The sequence below is a fragment of the Crocodylus siamensis genome, chromosome 2 (assembly GCF_052110815.1).
Source record: "Crocodylus siamensis isolate JL-2025a chromosome 2, ASM5211081v1, whole genome shotgun sequence".
Classification (NCBI taxonomy): Eukaryota; Metazoa; Chordata; order Crocodylia; family Crocodylidae; genus Crocodylus; species Crocodylus siamensis.
In genome coordinates this window covers 156371689-156387334 of record NC_143396.1, presented here as the reverse complement: position 1 = coordinate 156387334, position 15646 = coordinate 156371689, and the positions used below count along the sequence as shown (strand labels likewise).

The 15646-nt window shown below is 40.5% G+C and overlaps 1 protein-coding gene across 6 annotated transcripts in view; it reads left to right on the top strand.

The window, feature by feature from the left end:
• Positions 1 to 15646, top strand: part of PPP3CA (protein phosphatase 3 catalytic subunit alpha) — a 360908-nt gene that overhangs the window by 243307 nt on the left and 101955 nt on the right. For all 6 annotated transcript variants that reach the window (XM_090031872.1, XM_090031873.1, XM_090031874.1 and 3 more), the window contains exon 4: positions 14363 to 14474. In XM_090031872.1, coding sequence (XP_089887998.1) covers positions 14363 to 14474 — 112 coding nt within the window. The remainder of the gene's footprint in view (positions 1 to 14362; positions 14475 to 15646) is intronic.

Below are 15646 nucleotides of genomic sequence, written 5' to 3'. Positions count from 1 at the left end.
ACCCCAGTTCAGAGATCAACTTTGAAGAAGCAGCTGCAATGAGGATACAACTTACACCTGCCTGGCCCTAGTTTAGTTCCTTGGTGCCTCATCCCAGTACAGGCACAGGGAGAGACGCTAACAAAGCCTTCTGGCTCCATCAGCCATGTGTTGCCAAACCCTGCCATAGATATTTAAGGCTAATCTTAAGGCTACAGCTGGTGGCTACATTTTTTATTTGTTTATGAATGTATTAATCTTAAATTTTGACTCTGTGTGTGTGTGTGTGTGTGTGTGTGTAAGAGAAATAACTGGAACCCTCAGGATTCTGGTTGATTTAAATACAAGGCTCATTCTAAAATATAAAATAGATCAAACCATAAAACATTTTAAGTTACTCATTTGTTAATCGGCCAATATACAATTTATAAAATAGTTGTTTTTAACAATTCTCATCCCAGTGCAGTCCGCTTTATCCTTAACACCCAGAAACTATTGGAACCAGTACTTAAATTATTCATTTTAGAGTCACTGTAGAGTTGAGAGCCTCCCTCTCCCACCCTCCCAGTAATCAAACTTATTACTGCCTATCACCTTGATTAGACTGATGTTAAAATAAAAGGCTACTTCCTGAGCCATAAGCATATTTGATTGTGCATTCAGGAGTAAACACTGCAGAGTAAATGGATGGCAAGGAAAGGAAAAATTTTTTGTTTTGTTTTGTTTTTTGTTTTTAACTGAATAATGTGTTTCTTTGTAGGAAAGAGGGCATAAATAGGACTGTCAGACAGTTGTGTCCCCCCACTTTGGAGTGGGAGAAATTGGCTTGGGCCATTAGGGAATGGGGGAGTGAGCTCCCCTGCATGCGAGGCAGGCCAGTGGAACTGTATAGGGATTCAGATGAGGGGAAATTGTTGTTTTCTTTTACTGGGTATATTGAGTGTGGGCTGGCAAGCAGTGGGGTAGAGACAGGGAAGCAAGAGCATTAGTGGGTAGTCAGATAGTTTGCTTATGAATTTGGTTTGTGCACATGTTTGTTCTTCTTTAATTTTTTTAAAATTTTGTTTCTATAATTGTTTTCCTCTTTTATTATAACCTGTCATGAGCATTTTGGGGAAAGGTTGCATACATACCTAATAAATAAACAAATACATTGTTCCTGTGAATGTATATAAGTGTTAGGGATGGTTGACAGAGAGCTGGGCTTGATGAGAGAGGAAAAAAATCTTCCTGAGAAAAAGTGAAGAAGGAACAGACTGAGGAACTTTAGGCTGTGTTTAAAGACAGTGATCAGCAATATTTTTTGGGTGGTGGGCTTGAAACTAAGAAGGACCAAGACTAGGAACTGGCTGCCAACATCACTTCTCACTGTCTGGCCATGGCATTGTGTGGGCAAACCACCTGCTACCAAAAGCCACCAAATGCTTCAGCTCCAGATGAGATCCAGTAGTTCCATGAGCCAGATCTAGCCCATGGGCCATATAGGAAGGGCTGGTAAGATCTTAACAGGGGTGGGCAATTATTTTGGGCAAAGGGGCACTTACTGAGTTTTGGCAAGCCATCAAGAGCCTCATGACAGACAGCCCAGGGCAGATTAATATGAATTTTCTAAATTTTTAGGGGCCCCACGGGCTGGATAGAATGGTCCGTTGGGCCGCATCCGGCCCTCAGGCTGCATTTTGCCCACCCCTGTCTTAAGATCTTTCTCCTTGATAAAGCTTTTTTATTTTGACCAAAATGATGAGTGTCTTTGGTTTCCTTCCACTCCAAACATCCTACAACAAACAAAGCTATAAGAGAAGAAACAAAAATTATGTCCAGTTCACCAGGTATGTCACCTCACCTAGTTAACAGGGGAGGTATTCAGGTACTTTAAAGAAAGCCTGTACCAGCTCTAAGATATAATTAGAAAGCACAAAAGGAAAATATGTTGTCTGAGGTACACTGCCTTGACTTGCCTACCTACAGATGCACACTAAGTTCTGCTGAGTTAATTCTTTGGTGTGATCTCAAAATGTAAAATTGAGGGGCTGTCGGAAGCAATTCGGGGGATTCAACAGATATTACTGTTCTTGAAAAATCACCCTTAAAACAAAATAAAATGAAAAACCAGGGTGGAATATGTCCAGACTGGACCCACCTTCCAAAGGTGGTGGCAGAAGTAGTTGTTACAATTTTGTAGTGGTGTGAAAAGCTGTGGTTTCTAATAACACTTTCTGACTGCCTTACACTGAAAGGAAACCACATTCTTTTCACAAGAGAATGTAGTGAGCTCTTCTGAAATCACCCAGAGGTGCATGCCAGTCCTGCAGAGCAAGTTGCTGGTAGTGCTTGAGCCCCATCTGTGCTATGCATTCCTGCACTGCTAAGCCCTGCAGTCTTTTTAATGATAATGTTGATAAGAGGCTATTCAGGTTGTATGTAATACTATGTAGTAAAAAAACCCAGTACAGTTCAACCCAGACATAGTTATGCTTCAGCAGTGGGTAAAATGATGCAAAACTTCATGTGCAGCACTGTCTGCAACAGAGCATCTGGGGTTCTATTGGATGAAAAGGTGCAATTTTAATATAAGCAGTTATCATTAGCTAGGTAGGAAATTATGCACAGTAGGTGAAAGGAATTCAAAAATGCAGAAGGAAAAGTAGGAGGCACCAGATACATATGCTGAATGGCAGTTCCTGACCCATGGAATTTGCAGGTAAAGACCCCATCCTACAAAGACACATATATGTATGTGGTTAGCTTTTATGCCTTTGATTAGGTCCTTAAACTTCAGTGAGACTGTTCACATGTTGAAAGTTAGGCACAATTAAGTTTCTTTAGGATTAGGACCTAAAAGTCCAGCATTAGCAGATGAGTGAAACAAAAAAGAAAACAAAAACATGTGCCAAAAATAAAATCTCAGTTATTTCAGTGAAAGTTTTGGATAAGAGCTGCTAAATTTGGCACTTATTAATGAGGTAAGTTATTTTACCATGCATTGTTTGTAGTAAAGTTGGAGGTAGTTTAAAATGTAGATACTTCAATAGGTCACTAACAAGTGGGCTGTCCCAGAGCCGGTCCTGAATGTTGACCTGCTCACTTTTGTCAAGGGCAAATACACAGCTCCGAACCTCCCTATATACCATGACCCATGCCTTGCAGATGGGATCCATATCCATAAACTCCCCAGCCCCTTAGCGAGGCTACACTCATCCTCACCCAACCCAAACTTGGCTTCAGGCATCCTCAGACCTACCTGGGCCCCCGTGCCCCCACACTGGGGCTTCTTCCCGTGCCCCCACACTGGGGCTTCTTCCCGTGCCCCCACACTGGTCTTCTGGGCCTGACGCCCCTTGGGCCTCAGACTTCACGCAGTGGGCCTTGGCCCTGTCTTGGGCTCCCTTCTCATGGCCTGGACCCTGCCTCAGGCCCCATTCAGTGGGGCTCAGCCACATGCTTTTCTGTCTGAGTATGCTCCCATAGCCTTTCCCCTCCACAGGGTCACCCAAAACGCTGTGGGCCAGAGGCTTTCTGGTGCCCCATTCTCACCATTCCCTGGGGAGGCAAAGGTGTGGCATTTCCTGAGGACTGCCCTGCCACAAGCAGCCTCACAGCACCATCTTCCCCAGCAGGGTATAGTTTTAGGTCATTTCCCAGGACCAGGAACCTCCTCCATTCACACAGTTCCTATCCTGAACCTCCAAGCTGTTCTGGGAGCAGCAGTTGTCTGGGTGATGTTGTTTCTTCAACCCCCTGCAGCAACTCTCAGCTCTTCTCTTGGGGCCTAGCTTTACATGCAGACTCCAGCCTCTCCACCAATTAGGCGGCCTCCTGCCTAACGTGACTGCCTGATTGGGCTTGCTCCCACTTGCAGGCTGCTACTGCCTGCTCAGACCCCTTAAAGTAGCGTGCAAAATCTGTGCTCTGCCAGTCATTTAGAGTAATGTGTAATATTACTCATGTGGTTATGAGTAGTGCACATTTGAACCGGACAAGTCACAGATTTCTGTCATTGACTTAATCTTTATCCAATGGTTCCCTTTTCCTCTCACTCCCTCTCGCCACACTTCAGTGTTTTTTCACTAAGGATAACAGAGTCTACAAATTGAAACATCTGATATGATGTTCTTGCTTCCTAGACAAGGTTGAAGGCTCTGTCCTTGTACAACCTTGCTATCAATGGCCAACCACAAACCCAGTCACAGAAATTCATTTATGCTGATGACATCTGCTGTGGATTCAGGCCTGGGCTTTTTCTAAGCTAGAACACACTCTGAATAGGGATGTTGTAAAGCTGGCTGACTACTGCAAGACTTGGCGCCTCCAACCCAAGTGTCCGTAAGACAGTTTTCAGCATTTTCCACCTACACCATGCCAGTGCTGCTTGGGAGCTGAACACCTACCTGAATAGTCAGAGGCTGAGGCATGAAGCACAACCCATCTACCTGAGTGTAATGCTGCACCAGACACTGAGCTACCACGAGCACTTCAAAAAGACAGTGATGAAAGTTAAGACATGCAACAACCTCCTTAAATGGTTGGCTTGGGTCATCATGGGGTTCAAAAGCCTCAACCCTAAGAATGTCAGATCTTGCAATCTTGTATTCCGTGGCAGAGTACTGTGCACTAGTCTGGAACTGGTCATTACACACCAAACTTGTTGATGTGCAGCTATGATCAGTGATGCGCGTCATCTTCGGAACTCTTCATCCAACCCCTCTATCATGGCTCCCAGTCCTGAGCAACATTGTTTCCCTGCATATCTGATGGGAAGTTGCAATTAGCAAGCTACTGGAAAAGATCTATGCCAATCCAAGCCTGCCACTCTAAGACAATCTCTTGAACCCACCTGCTGCACATCTACCATCATGGCACCCACTGTGGTCTAAACTTCTGCACCAGGACCACGTGGCAAAGACCCTCTGATGTGAGGAATGGAGGTTGACGTTACCACCAAACAAGTTCCTTATCACAGACCCTACTGCCTGCCCACCTGTCTTCAACCTGCCACACTGTCAATGGGCCTTGCTGAATAGGTTCCAGACAGGGCAAGGTCTGTGTGCAGCCAACCTCCACCATTGGGGTTTTTGTGACAATCCAGACTGTAACTGTGGCAAAACACATGCCATGTCACATATTGTCAATGACTGCTCGCTGAGTAAGTTCAGTGACAGATTACAGGCCACTGAGGATGCTATCACATGGCTTGGCAATAATGCACACACTGACTGACTGACTGTTTCCTGGACTGTAACTGATAAAGTTTCCATGCTAGCGAACTATTTTAAATTCTTAACTATGGAGTATAGAAACCTTAGTTTCCCCTTTCAAACAAATTTCTAATCATGGATAAACTCATCAGAAGTATTACTACAAAACTGCACTTTAAATCTGAATTGTCTGATGCTAGTAAATTTGCATATATTTTCATTTCCTGTATAGCTTGTTTGGAAGCACAAGAAGTGAGAAGTCTAGATAAGAAACTGTTCTTATGATATTTGTAACAAAAGCAAAGTAGTATTGGGAAAGCTAACACAAGAGTTTTGATTATCAGAAATTTCTACTTTGACTTGCAGACTAAAATCAATTTAGAAAAAACATCCTTGTTTTTACAAGAGTGGTTCCTTCAGAACCTGGTGTTCAGTAATTTCTCTGAAGAATTCTAGCCTCCAAGTGGTCTGTTTCCAAACTGCACAAAATTCTATTTTGAAACATCTTTGTCCCAGAGCAATTCAAAGTTCTGTGTGTTACTAAGTAATAGTGGACTCAGTTCAGCTCTTTCTGGACAACATGCAAGCCCAAATACATCCTCAGACAAGTGTACGGTATATGTGAATGAGAAGCACCATGATTCCAGTGAGCTTGATGGTGATCGGAGTTTTGCCTAAGCAAGGAATGAAGGCTATCGCACATTCAAGGGGAATCTCTTTGCAGAGCTTCCCCCTGAGCATAGGAAGATGTGGTTTGCATCCTTTACACCTTCCAAATGAGCCATGTTTCTGCCTGCAAAACTCACAAATCCACCCCCTATTTCCGCAAGACCTTGTGCTGCCTCTGTCAACTCAGGGAGCCCTCTTCACTCCATGCAGTTCCTGGCAGTGCTGCTCTGCTGGAGTTATGAGAGTAGACCGTTGTGCATTGGGTATCCTTAGAAGGAGAAAGTCTCTATGTGGAAAGGGCAACAGAAAAGGTATCATAGGTGAAGCTGTATAACTTTTCTAAGTAATCTCAATGGAAGCTTGTCCTCACAGTCTGCTTGCTTCCACCATCTTTCCTCTTACATATCACAAATAAGCAGAAAACCTTTTATAATTAGGGTTCTACCAAAGTCACAGCAGCCAATTTTGATTTTGTGAGAAAAGCACAGTGAGCCCACCCATGCCTCTGATTGGCTGAAGGGCTTGGTTGCCCTGCCCCTTGCCACTGATTGGCTGCAACAGCTGTCATGTGGCCCTACCTCTCCCCACCAGTTGGTAACAAGAGGCAGGGCTGTATGATGTTCAGTCCTCACAGCCAATCAGCAGCAAGGGGCAGCAGCTATCATGTCATGCTGGCAGCTCCTCTACCCCCTTCCCCAACCCTGGTGTTCTGAGTGGCCAAGCTGCAGTGGCCACAAAGACTACTAGCTTCCCAGAGGGGGCTAGCATTTTATTGTTGGTGACTTTTTTTTTTCAGGGAGCCTGCCAAAAGCACGGAGCCCACCCTTTTTCACAGGTCCCATCCCAAATAATGGTTTCTGTGGAAATCACAAAATCACAATTTTGGTAGGTCCCTATTTATAATCCTCAAAAAGGAGAGAGATGCAGTGTCATGGAAGCAATTTGCTGCACCTCGCCACCACTACATCCCTCAATGGCAAAGACAGGAACTGTCCATCTCCCTGGGCCTATTTGGACTCGAGCATATGGCCCTAACTTCATAAAATATGAATGAAAAATAAAAAGTAACTTCATTTAAAAGAGAAAACGTTAAACTGAAATCTAAATGCAAAATTGGAGTTCCAAAAGTGTTAATTAAGAAAAATAATAATAAAAGCATTAGAATTCATTTTCTTAAGCATGTCTATTTCTTGGGGGTTTTTTGGTTTTTGTTCTGTTTTTTGTTTTAAATCAGGGACTCTAAGGATTGAAAATGGGGGTTTATAGGAACTGAGCATTAAACAGGAAAATAATTCAAGCAGCACCATTTTGTATGAGATCATTTTAACAAAATAATTCGGGAGAACAGTTTGAAGAGAGTGTTTCAGTAATTAAGCCTAGAGGTGGTAAAAGAGCCTGCAACTGTCAAAATAAGATTCTGAAGCAACCTGGGAATATTCAACAAATGGTAAAAAGAAAATTTAAATATTCAAAATGTGATTCCCGAATAAGAGATTAAAATAAAAGCAACTGAGATTCTGCCCAGGGCAGTGGCTTCAGAGTTGTTTCACAAGAAGTTTAAAAAGTCTACAAAAAGAGAAATCCATGTCTTTGCTTTTTAAATTGTAAATATGCCTATGGTAACCTCTGGCAGTATGTATATACATCTTTTTAAAATCACACAAGAGAAAACCAGAAACATGCCTCCCTACCTCAGTGGTACCTTTAAGTTTCTTGAACCTGAAGATCAAGAAACATAGAATGACATTCTCACCCATTGAAGTTGCTAAGAATTTTTTTACCTAGTGGGGCCAAGATTTCATCATCTGCATCTATGGGAAAATTGCTGATGGCCTGCTTACCACTCAAACTGTACTGACATAAATATTTCAGCTAGGGATGTGATTTTTTGCTGAAATATGTAAACTAGGATGCTTCCCACTATTGATGTATTTTTACAGATCTAAAGGTGCTGTCCATTAATATAGTTTATTCTCATTTATGTGTCAGGATAACCTACATTGATATTGGCATTTACACCAATCTAACTGCTTCCAAAATGATTAGTATTTCCCATTTAGTGAAAATGTTACTATTTTGCACATGGGTTAGATCTAAGTCAAAGAGCTATGTATGATAATACACTGTTTCTAAGTCCTACAGAGCTTAGATATAACAATCATTAGCAGGAGTAACTCAAATTTTTCCTTCCAAACATGTATTAACTTGCATTTATCTCATTTGCTGCAGTGTCACCCATTTATCTGTTTTTGGTGATTCCTCAGTCTTACCAGCTTTTGTGATTTTATTGTGTTTTAAGATATTTTGTGCTTTTCCCAGTGCATCAGCATTATAACCCCAGGAATTTTATTGTTATGTGAGAATCACAGCTTTTATTTTATCATTCAATTTCTAGTTCTTATGGTGGTGAAGAACGGCATGGCAATGAAACCCCAAAGGCTCAAGAAAAAGGGGAAATAGAAATAGCCAGGAGGGATGGATAGATTGATTGAGTGATTGATTGATTTTTAAGACCCATAAGTTTTCATCTAACCTTACAAGGTTCCAGTTCTTGATATTGGCAATGTCTGGTGTATCTGAAGTTTTCCAAAGTTTTAAAGTTAGACTGAAGAATCATTCAAAGCATCTCACTGGTAAATGAAAGAACAGGAGAAACAAGAATAGAATACAGTGATATCATGGACCACATAGAAACCTAATAGAGTTTAAGTACCAAACCCCTCACCTCCTCCTGTTTCTAACTTATTACATTGTCATATGGCTACATTTAATTACAAAAACATTAACTGAAGACCCTCTGGTCATAATACTGCATGATAGATCTTGCTTATAGCACCTTTCAGCCAAAGAACTAAATGCTCACAAATAAGCATTATATAATTCCTATGAGATGAAGTAATGTGTGTTTGAGGGGTTGTTGTTTTTTTTTCATTTCAGTTGAGGCAGAAAGCTGTTAAGCAGTTTTTCCATGGTCACACAGTTAATGGCAAAACATGCAGCAGAATGAAGGAAACATCCTTTTGCACAGTGTTCTAGCCACTAAAGGCACTGACAGACATGGGGAAAAAATCTGCATTTTACCAGAAGCAGCAGCATCTTAGCAGGACCCAGCTCTGCAGCGTCTGTATAGTTCGAGTGCTTCAGTGGGGCTTCTTGGCGATCTTATCTAATAGCTGATTCAATCAACTATTAGGTAAAAACATCAAAAAGGCCCTCTAACGTACCAAATCTATACAGATGTTGGGCAAGCTGGATCCAACTACCGTGATGCCTCTTCTGGGCATGTACTGGGCTTGGCCCAGGGGTGCATGAGTTAAATGCAAAGCTCTGTTTGGGGGTTTGGGTTTTTTGTTTGATTGTTGTTTTTTTTAACATCTGTAAGCACCCTAAGATAACACTAGGCCTTTCTAGCTCATGTAAATGAAATTAGTGTACTGAGGAACAGTCAGAATGAACAAGCAGAGGAACAGCCAGAAAGAAAAGAAAAAAAGTCACCTAGCCTGTAATTGGAATAGCACTTCTTCTCTAGGGAAAAAAACAGAAACATTACATGGGAAATGTTGCATCTTTTACAAAGGAGTAATTGAAGTAGATTTTAGTCCTATTGTATAATGGTAAATTTCTAAATACGTCTTTAATCAGGTATAAAAATGTAACCAAATATAATTGCCTCCAAACAATCAAGGGGAAAGGGGCATATTTTTATATATTGTTATTTTGAAGGATGCTGCTCTGAAATGAATAAGTAAACTTAGTGCTGTCGTCTTCTTTGTATGTGTTTTGGGGACTGAAGAGATTTATCTTTAGTTACTAATACAAAGCAATATAGGCAACAGGGAGCAAGTGGGCTGCTTTTCTTTTTTGGGCATAATTAGTAAAATAGCCTACTGGATTAAACCCTTAAGATATTTGGTTACATAGCTGTCACAGGGGTCATAATTTTAATATGGTGAGCTTACTTTACGAAAGCAAAAAGTAGTATCTGGTTCCCAACTAATGAGACAGGCTGGTGAGTCTCAACCAGTGGACTGCAGCATCCTAGGGTGCCACCAAATCCTTTGTAGGGTGCTGTGAAGTGTGAGGCAATGAACAGATAAGTGCAGGCTCAGGCTTGTCCCTGTTTGGCCAGTTCCTCCCACCCCCATGCCTAGCCCCTTTGCAAGAAGGTGAGCACTATAGTCTATAAATTTGTTTTTGAAATGGGGTACTATTCAATTCACAAAAGTTATGGAGGCATTCCTCTATCCTATGAAGGGTGCCTCAAGTCCCAGAAGATTGAGAATCACTGCTGAGCACACCTGCTTTCTGAATCCCTTGGCAGACATTGCATTTGTTACGTATTATATGTGAGTATTGCTTGACATATCACAACATGGCAGATGTTAAACTAGGGTATTCCTAAGCAAAAATGTGGGATCAGCTCCAAAGGAGTTGCTTGTTGATCAGCAACTTGTTTGTAGCGCAGAAGTATCCCACAATAATTTAAATGTGTAGCCAGTTAGCATGCTACAGTTTGTCATGTAATACCTGCATATAACACATGGCAAATGTAACATCTGCCAGAGGCCTGAATGTTTAATGACTTGAGATTTAGCACTCAAATTGAGCATCCAAAATTTAAGGTATTGAAAATCCTTAAACACTTGAAAGTTTATCCTGGTTGCTTTATACAGACTTTCTTATTACATATTTAAGGTCCTTACTTATTTCTTATCTATTGATGGTATTGCCAACAATTTGAGGGGAGAACAACTTGGCTTTTGAACCTGGCAAGTTTACATGTAAACTTGGCATGTTTGTTATAGGGGAAAAAAAATAAATACTAAACAAGGAAGCCCAACATACAGCTTCTGAAGCTGCATTTTAAGGAACAAATAATTTTTCACTAAGCTCACTTTGTGACTCTATGAAAACTGAAGTAAAACAGTCTAAAGATCTCCTAGCAGTGCTCATATTGGAAGGCCACCACTATAAATTGTTATAAGGGATCACAAAGGAAAATCAGGTATGAATAATGAATATGCTTGATGCAAGACCCTGAGGAGCATGTAACATATTGTTAAAAGAATGCTGTCAGATTTTAAATATGATTTACAAGACCCCCAAATTACTACCTTGTCTCTTGTATAGTGCTGTAGGCTTGTAAATCTGAAATAAATAATTTTTTAAAAATGTAGGTCTAGAACCTCAGTTGGTAGAAAATAGCATAGATCCATTAGTTTCAATTAAGCTATGTTGATTTATTTCTCTGGGGTCCAGTTCTCTACAGTCTTGAACCTTCTGTAGTCTCAGTCAGCTGCATGACATGAATGGAAAACATCAAATCAGAATGGCTGTGTGTTAAAAGTTCTTTGCACTTGTCTTGCTTAGGAGTAAATGCAGTGGAAAATCAGCCCCCTAATGTGTTACCACTTATGCTGGTTCCTCTTCACTTAATTTGTTCAGAGAAAATAGGCCTATAAATTAGTGTTCATTCACATTGTTACCACATGATCCTTGCAAACTTTATAGGAGAAAAAAACTCAGACACTAAGACCTTAAAATGGAGAGAGAGAGAAAGTGTGTGTGTATGTTAATCCAAACTTAAATATTATGTTCAGTTACCTGCTTGTGTCATGGAACATTGGTATTTCTAACTCAGTGAGACTTAAAGGGGTCTGGTTTCGTATACTGCCTGACCCGTTAATGTTCGATGTTTCAGAGGAAGTTGCAAGAGTCTTCAGTACAGGATTATGTGGAATAACTTGTTCTCTTTGAAAAAAATGTAGCCCAGCTCCAGATATTTAGGTGTACATGTTTAGCATTAATTATTACAAATGCAGACATCCATATAGACAACTGGTTTCTTTGCATCTTACAACATTCCTGTTCCTTTAAAAAGTAAAACTAAAAAAATTGTTAACAGTATACAGAAATTTGGGAAGGATTCCTGTAAATTATACCATTCTAGTTTTGAATAATAAAACATCTTACCTCTGAGCAGCAATTGTTCTGGTTTTTCTTAAGATAAGATGATTTTAAAGAGTAGCCTGAAGAGAGCTTAAACAGAAGTGACTTCAAAAGTTAACGCTTTTTTCCCCCATTACCATCTAAAATTGTGTCACGTTCAACCCCTTCTTTCTAGCTGTGCTTAGTATTTTTGGATTCAAGCAGTATAATACACTCAAAGGCTTGGATCCAGACAAGCAGATGTGTGGTTTGTGGTGCTACAGACCTCTGTGCAGGACCATAAACCAGATGAGTTGTACATTAGTCAGTGAGTGGCACTGCTAATTTGCAGCACCAGGGCAAAATTTGTTACTGGGGGTGGGGGGGGGGGGAGAAAAGTTAGTGCATGTATCTGTTGATGGTACAGAGCTTTTCAGTCTCCCTCCCTGCTTTGTTATGCTGTCTGCAGCTAACTGACTGGCAAGCAAGCCAATGGAGGGCTGATAGAGATAACAGTCTGTATCACCCAATTAGCAAAACAATGGCCTCTCTCCATTACTTTAAACTTCTTAAAGGGCTTACTAACTGACTTGTTGATTAGCTCCAAACAGCCCTAAGCAGTCACTGTTCTGTTTGCCTGCCCCAGTGAAATTGGAGAGAGATGCACACACAGACACCTCTTGGCATTAGCTAGCATGCCACATGCGTAGGGTCACTTGGGCTGGGGTCCCTGCTATGGAAGATGCTTGAGAAGCAAAGCGGGGGTAGAGCAGGGGGAAGCCAGGCAGACCCTGCTGTGTCTGCAGTCTCTGCTGGAACCTTACACAGCATTATCTAGCATACCACATGCTGGCTATGGTCCATGCTGTGGCAGAGAGGAGGAAGGGATCTCTGCTTAAGCAGCAAGTGGTGAGGGGGCAGGGGGAGAGGAACATGGGGAAGCCAGCAGACCCTTCTGGGCATGCAAATCTGCCAGAGCCCTGGCCAGGGAGCAGAGAGGGGAGGGGCCAGGCCTGCTGTGAAACAGAGTCCCACCCATCCCAGAGAGCATGCTGGGATGCTGGGGGAGTCTGTTTTAACTTAAACCAGCAAGGAGTCTGGGACAGACATTGCATAAACTGGTTTGATGTAAATCAGTCTGATACTACATTCAACCAGGTTCATCTCAGAATGGTTTCAGCTTTTTTCAGACTGGTTTATGTGCACTGAACATTTGCTCTATTCCAGGTTTAAACCAGTGTCTGATCACTTAAACCACTTTATGTGTAATGTTTGTCCCTAGCCTAGCAGATCTCCTAAAATCCAGGGGTTCTTTTGACAGTATTCTCTGTTCCTTTTACCTGTCTCTAAATCCTCTGAGTAGGTGGAGAAATTTATGGGTACAAACTTAAAGGATTTCCAGGCTCTTACAAGAATTATGCCAAAATTCAAGAGAACATGTAGTAAGATGGAACTCTTCTCTGTGTATAACTATGTATAGGTGATCTATATTATAACAAGAATAAAAACATAAAATTTGTTTCTTAATCAGTCTCCAAAAAGCAAAAACCAAACATTAAAATGGTTATTGTTAACATTCTCTCCCTTCTTATTGAAGGCAGAATGCATGCTGAATGAATCCAAAGAGGATGAAATTCTAAAAAGTATTCACTTAAATGAGGATTTCAAGTTGAATTAACATGTTTCAAAGCTCTTACACTTTCTGAAATCCCAACTCATCAACCAAATAGTACTGGACTATGGGTGAGGGAAATAGGGGTACTGGAAATGTTTTCTATAGATAAAATGAATTGTTTTGCTTTATGTGCTAAAACCTGCTTCAGCTATTTGCTGGGGGGTGGGACTGGTTTGTGGGGGGGGAGGCATTGTAGCTGGCTGGGAATGGCAGGTTTGCAGCCTCCCTGCTACTGGCCAGAGTGCCTGCCCCCCACTCCTGTGGGACGTTCCACCCACCCCACCAGAACTGGAAAAACTGAATGCTTGATTAGACCTCAGAGCCTCAAATAGAGGGTAAAATATGATAGTCCTACGAATCTCAGTGGTGGGGTAAAAAAGTTGTAACATTAGGTATGTCTTCATTTAATAGGAAATGGGTGTAGAATTGAAAAGCTGTAGATAGATGAAAACTGAATAATGTAAAATTAATAATGTGCAGGTGTTCATAGCAAACAATCATGTACAAATGTTGCTATTTTACAAATTCAGTAATTTTCATGAATTCTGATATTATTCCATGGCAATATTTCATTCCTTATATTAGGAACTGGAGATCATCCTGTGTAATGGTTTCCAGGTGGTTTTATCATCTTTTCCCTGGAATTGCAAATTAGTAATTCTCAAATGTTGTGTGCCTGAGATGGGACATTAATGTAGATGTGTACGCAAATAAGTGTATACAGACATTGTCACTTAACCGGCGTGTAAACTATTCACAAACCTAAAGATACCAAAATATAAAGAAACAATCTGCATAAAACAGCTAGGTAAACCCAGTGAAATAAGGTTAAAATAGTTCATGTACAATACTTTTGGAAGGAAATAAGCCATGTCAGTTAATTTACCTGTTTTCTTAATTTATTTTTGTTTTGCAGTGTGTGCTGTATTTGTGGGCCTTGAAAATTCTTTATCCCAAAACACTGTTTTTACTTCGTGGGAATCATGAATGTAGACATTTAACAGAGTATTTCACATTTAAACAAGAATGTAAGTCTGCTTCATATTTAGTACTTTTCTTTTACGTTGTAGTGTAATAGCTTGCCAGCTAGCTAAATTGCCATTTTTGACCCTGGACAAAGCAGAGTTAAAGTTGGATTAGTTTTACTATACCTGTATCATTATAGAATCATGTGGACATGACAGCAACATTATAACAGTTTGTACTATATCCTTTGATTTTGATATATTTGATATATGCTTGCTTTTATTAAGGAGTTTGCAAAATAAAAAACAAGGTTAGCTTGGTGCCTAGCCTGTCATTGGTTTTTCAATACACAACTGGGCAACATCTCTTCCTTTAATTTGTGATAGTAGTCACTAACACATTGTAGTATTACCCTTCCAAATAAAAATTGCTGCTTAATAAATTAAACAATTTGTAACAATTATTACTTAAAATATGCTGTTTTCCCATCTAAAAAGGAACCATTTTAGTGTATCGGTCTGTTTCTTTCATTTTTTTCATGGACATTCTTAGTTATGATGCCATAAAGGATGTGGTAACAGCTATAAGCTGATTAGGTGAAAGCTTCACTTGAATGGTGAAAAAATCATTCTGTAGTTCTGTAAGCTGAGCTATTGCACAAGTTCACATTCCCTTTTTAGCATACAGGGTAAAAGAAATGTTAATTGTCTAGAAGAAGTCATGATTTACTACATTTAGTGTGTGTATTGGTAAATTAATGTTTCAAAGTAATTATACTGTCATTCATTTCATAATGGTGTTTCTGTAGGTAATTAATTATAAGGGATGGGGTTAAAGTTCCACTTTATGAAAAACTGGAGCCAGTCTTTTTGGCAAGTGTGCTGGAAATTGGCCCTGTACCCTCCCAAAGTGCCACTCTGGTCCTCTTCCTCTGCTCAGCTGCTGAGGAAGTCAGTTTTTGCTTCATGTCCTGTGCTCCCTGCTTTACTTTCTGGTTCCTGTCTCCTCTCTGATCTGCCATGTGCTACCTACAGAGGTTGCCTGTGCTACTTGTGGCACTCCATACTGCAGATTGGCTGTTCTGGTCATAAACCATGATAACCTTTCTATAGAATTTTAAAATTTTCTAAAGAACTTCATAGCAGAAATTTAATATTTAGTTCTGTAGAAAATATTCTATATTAAATTTTATAGTTTTCTTACTAATTCTTTTGTAACTAGTCTGGAGCAGCTT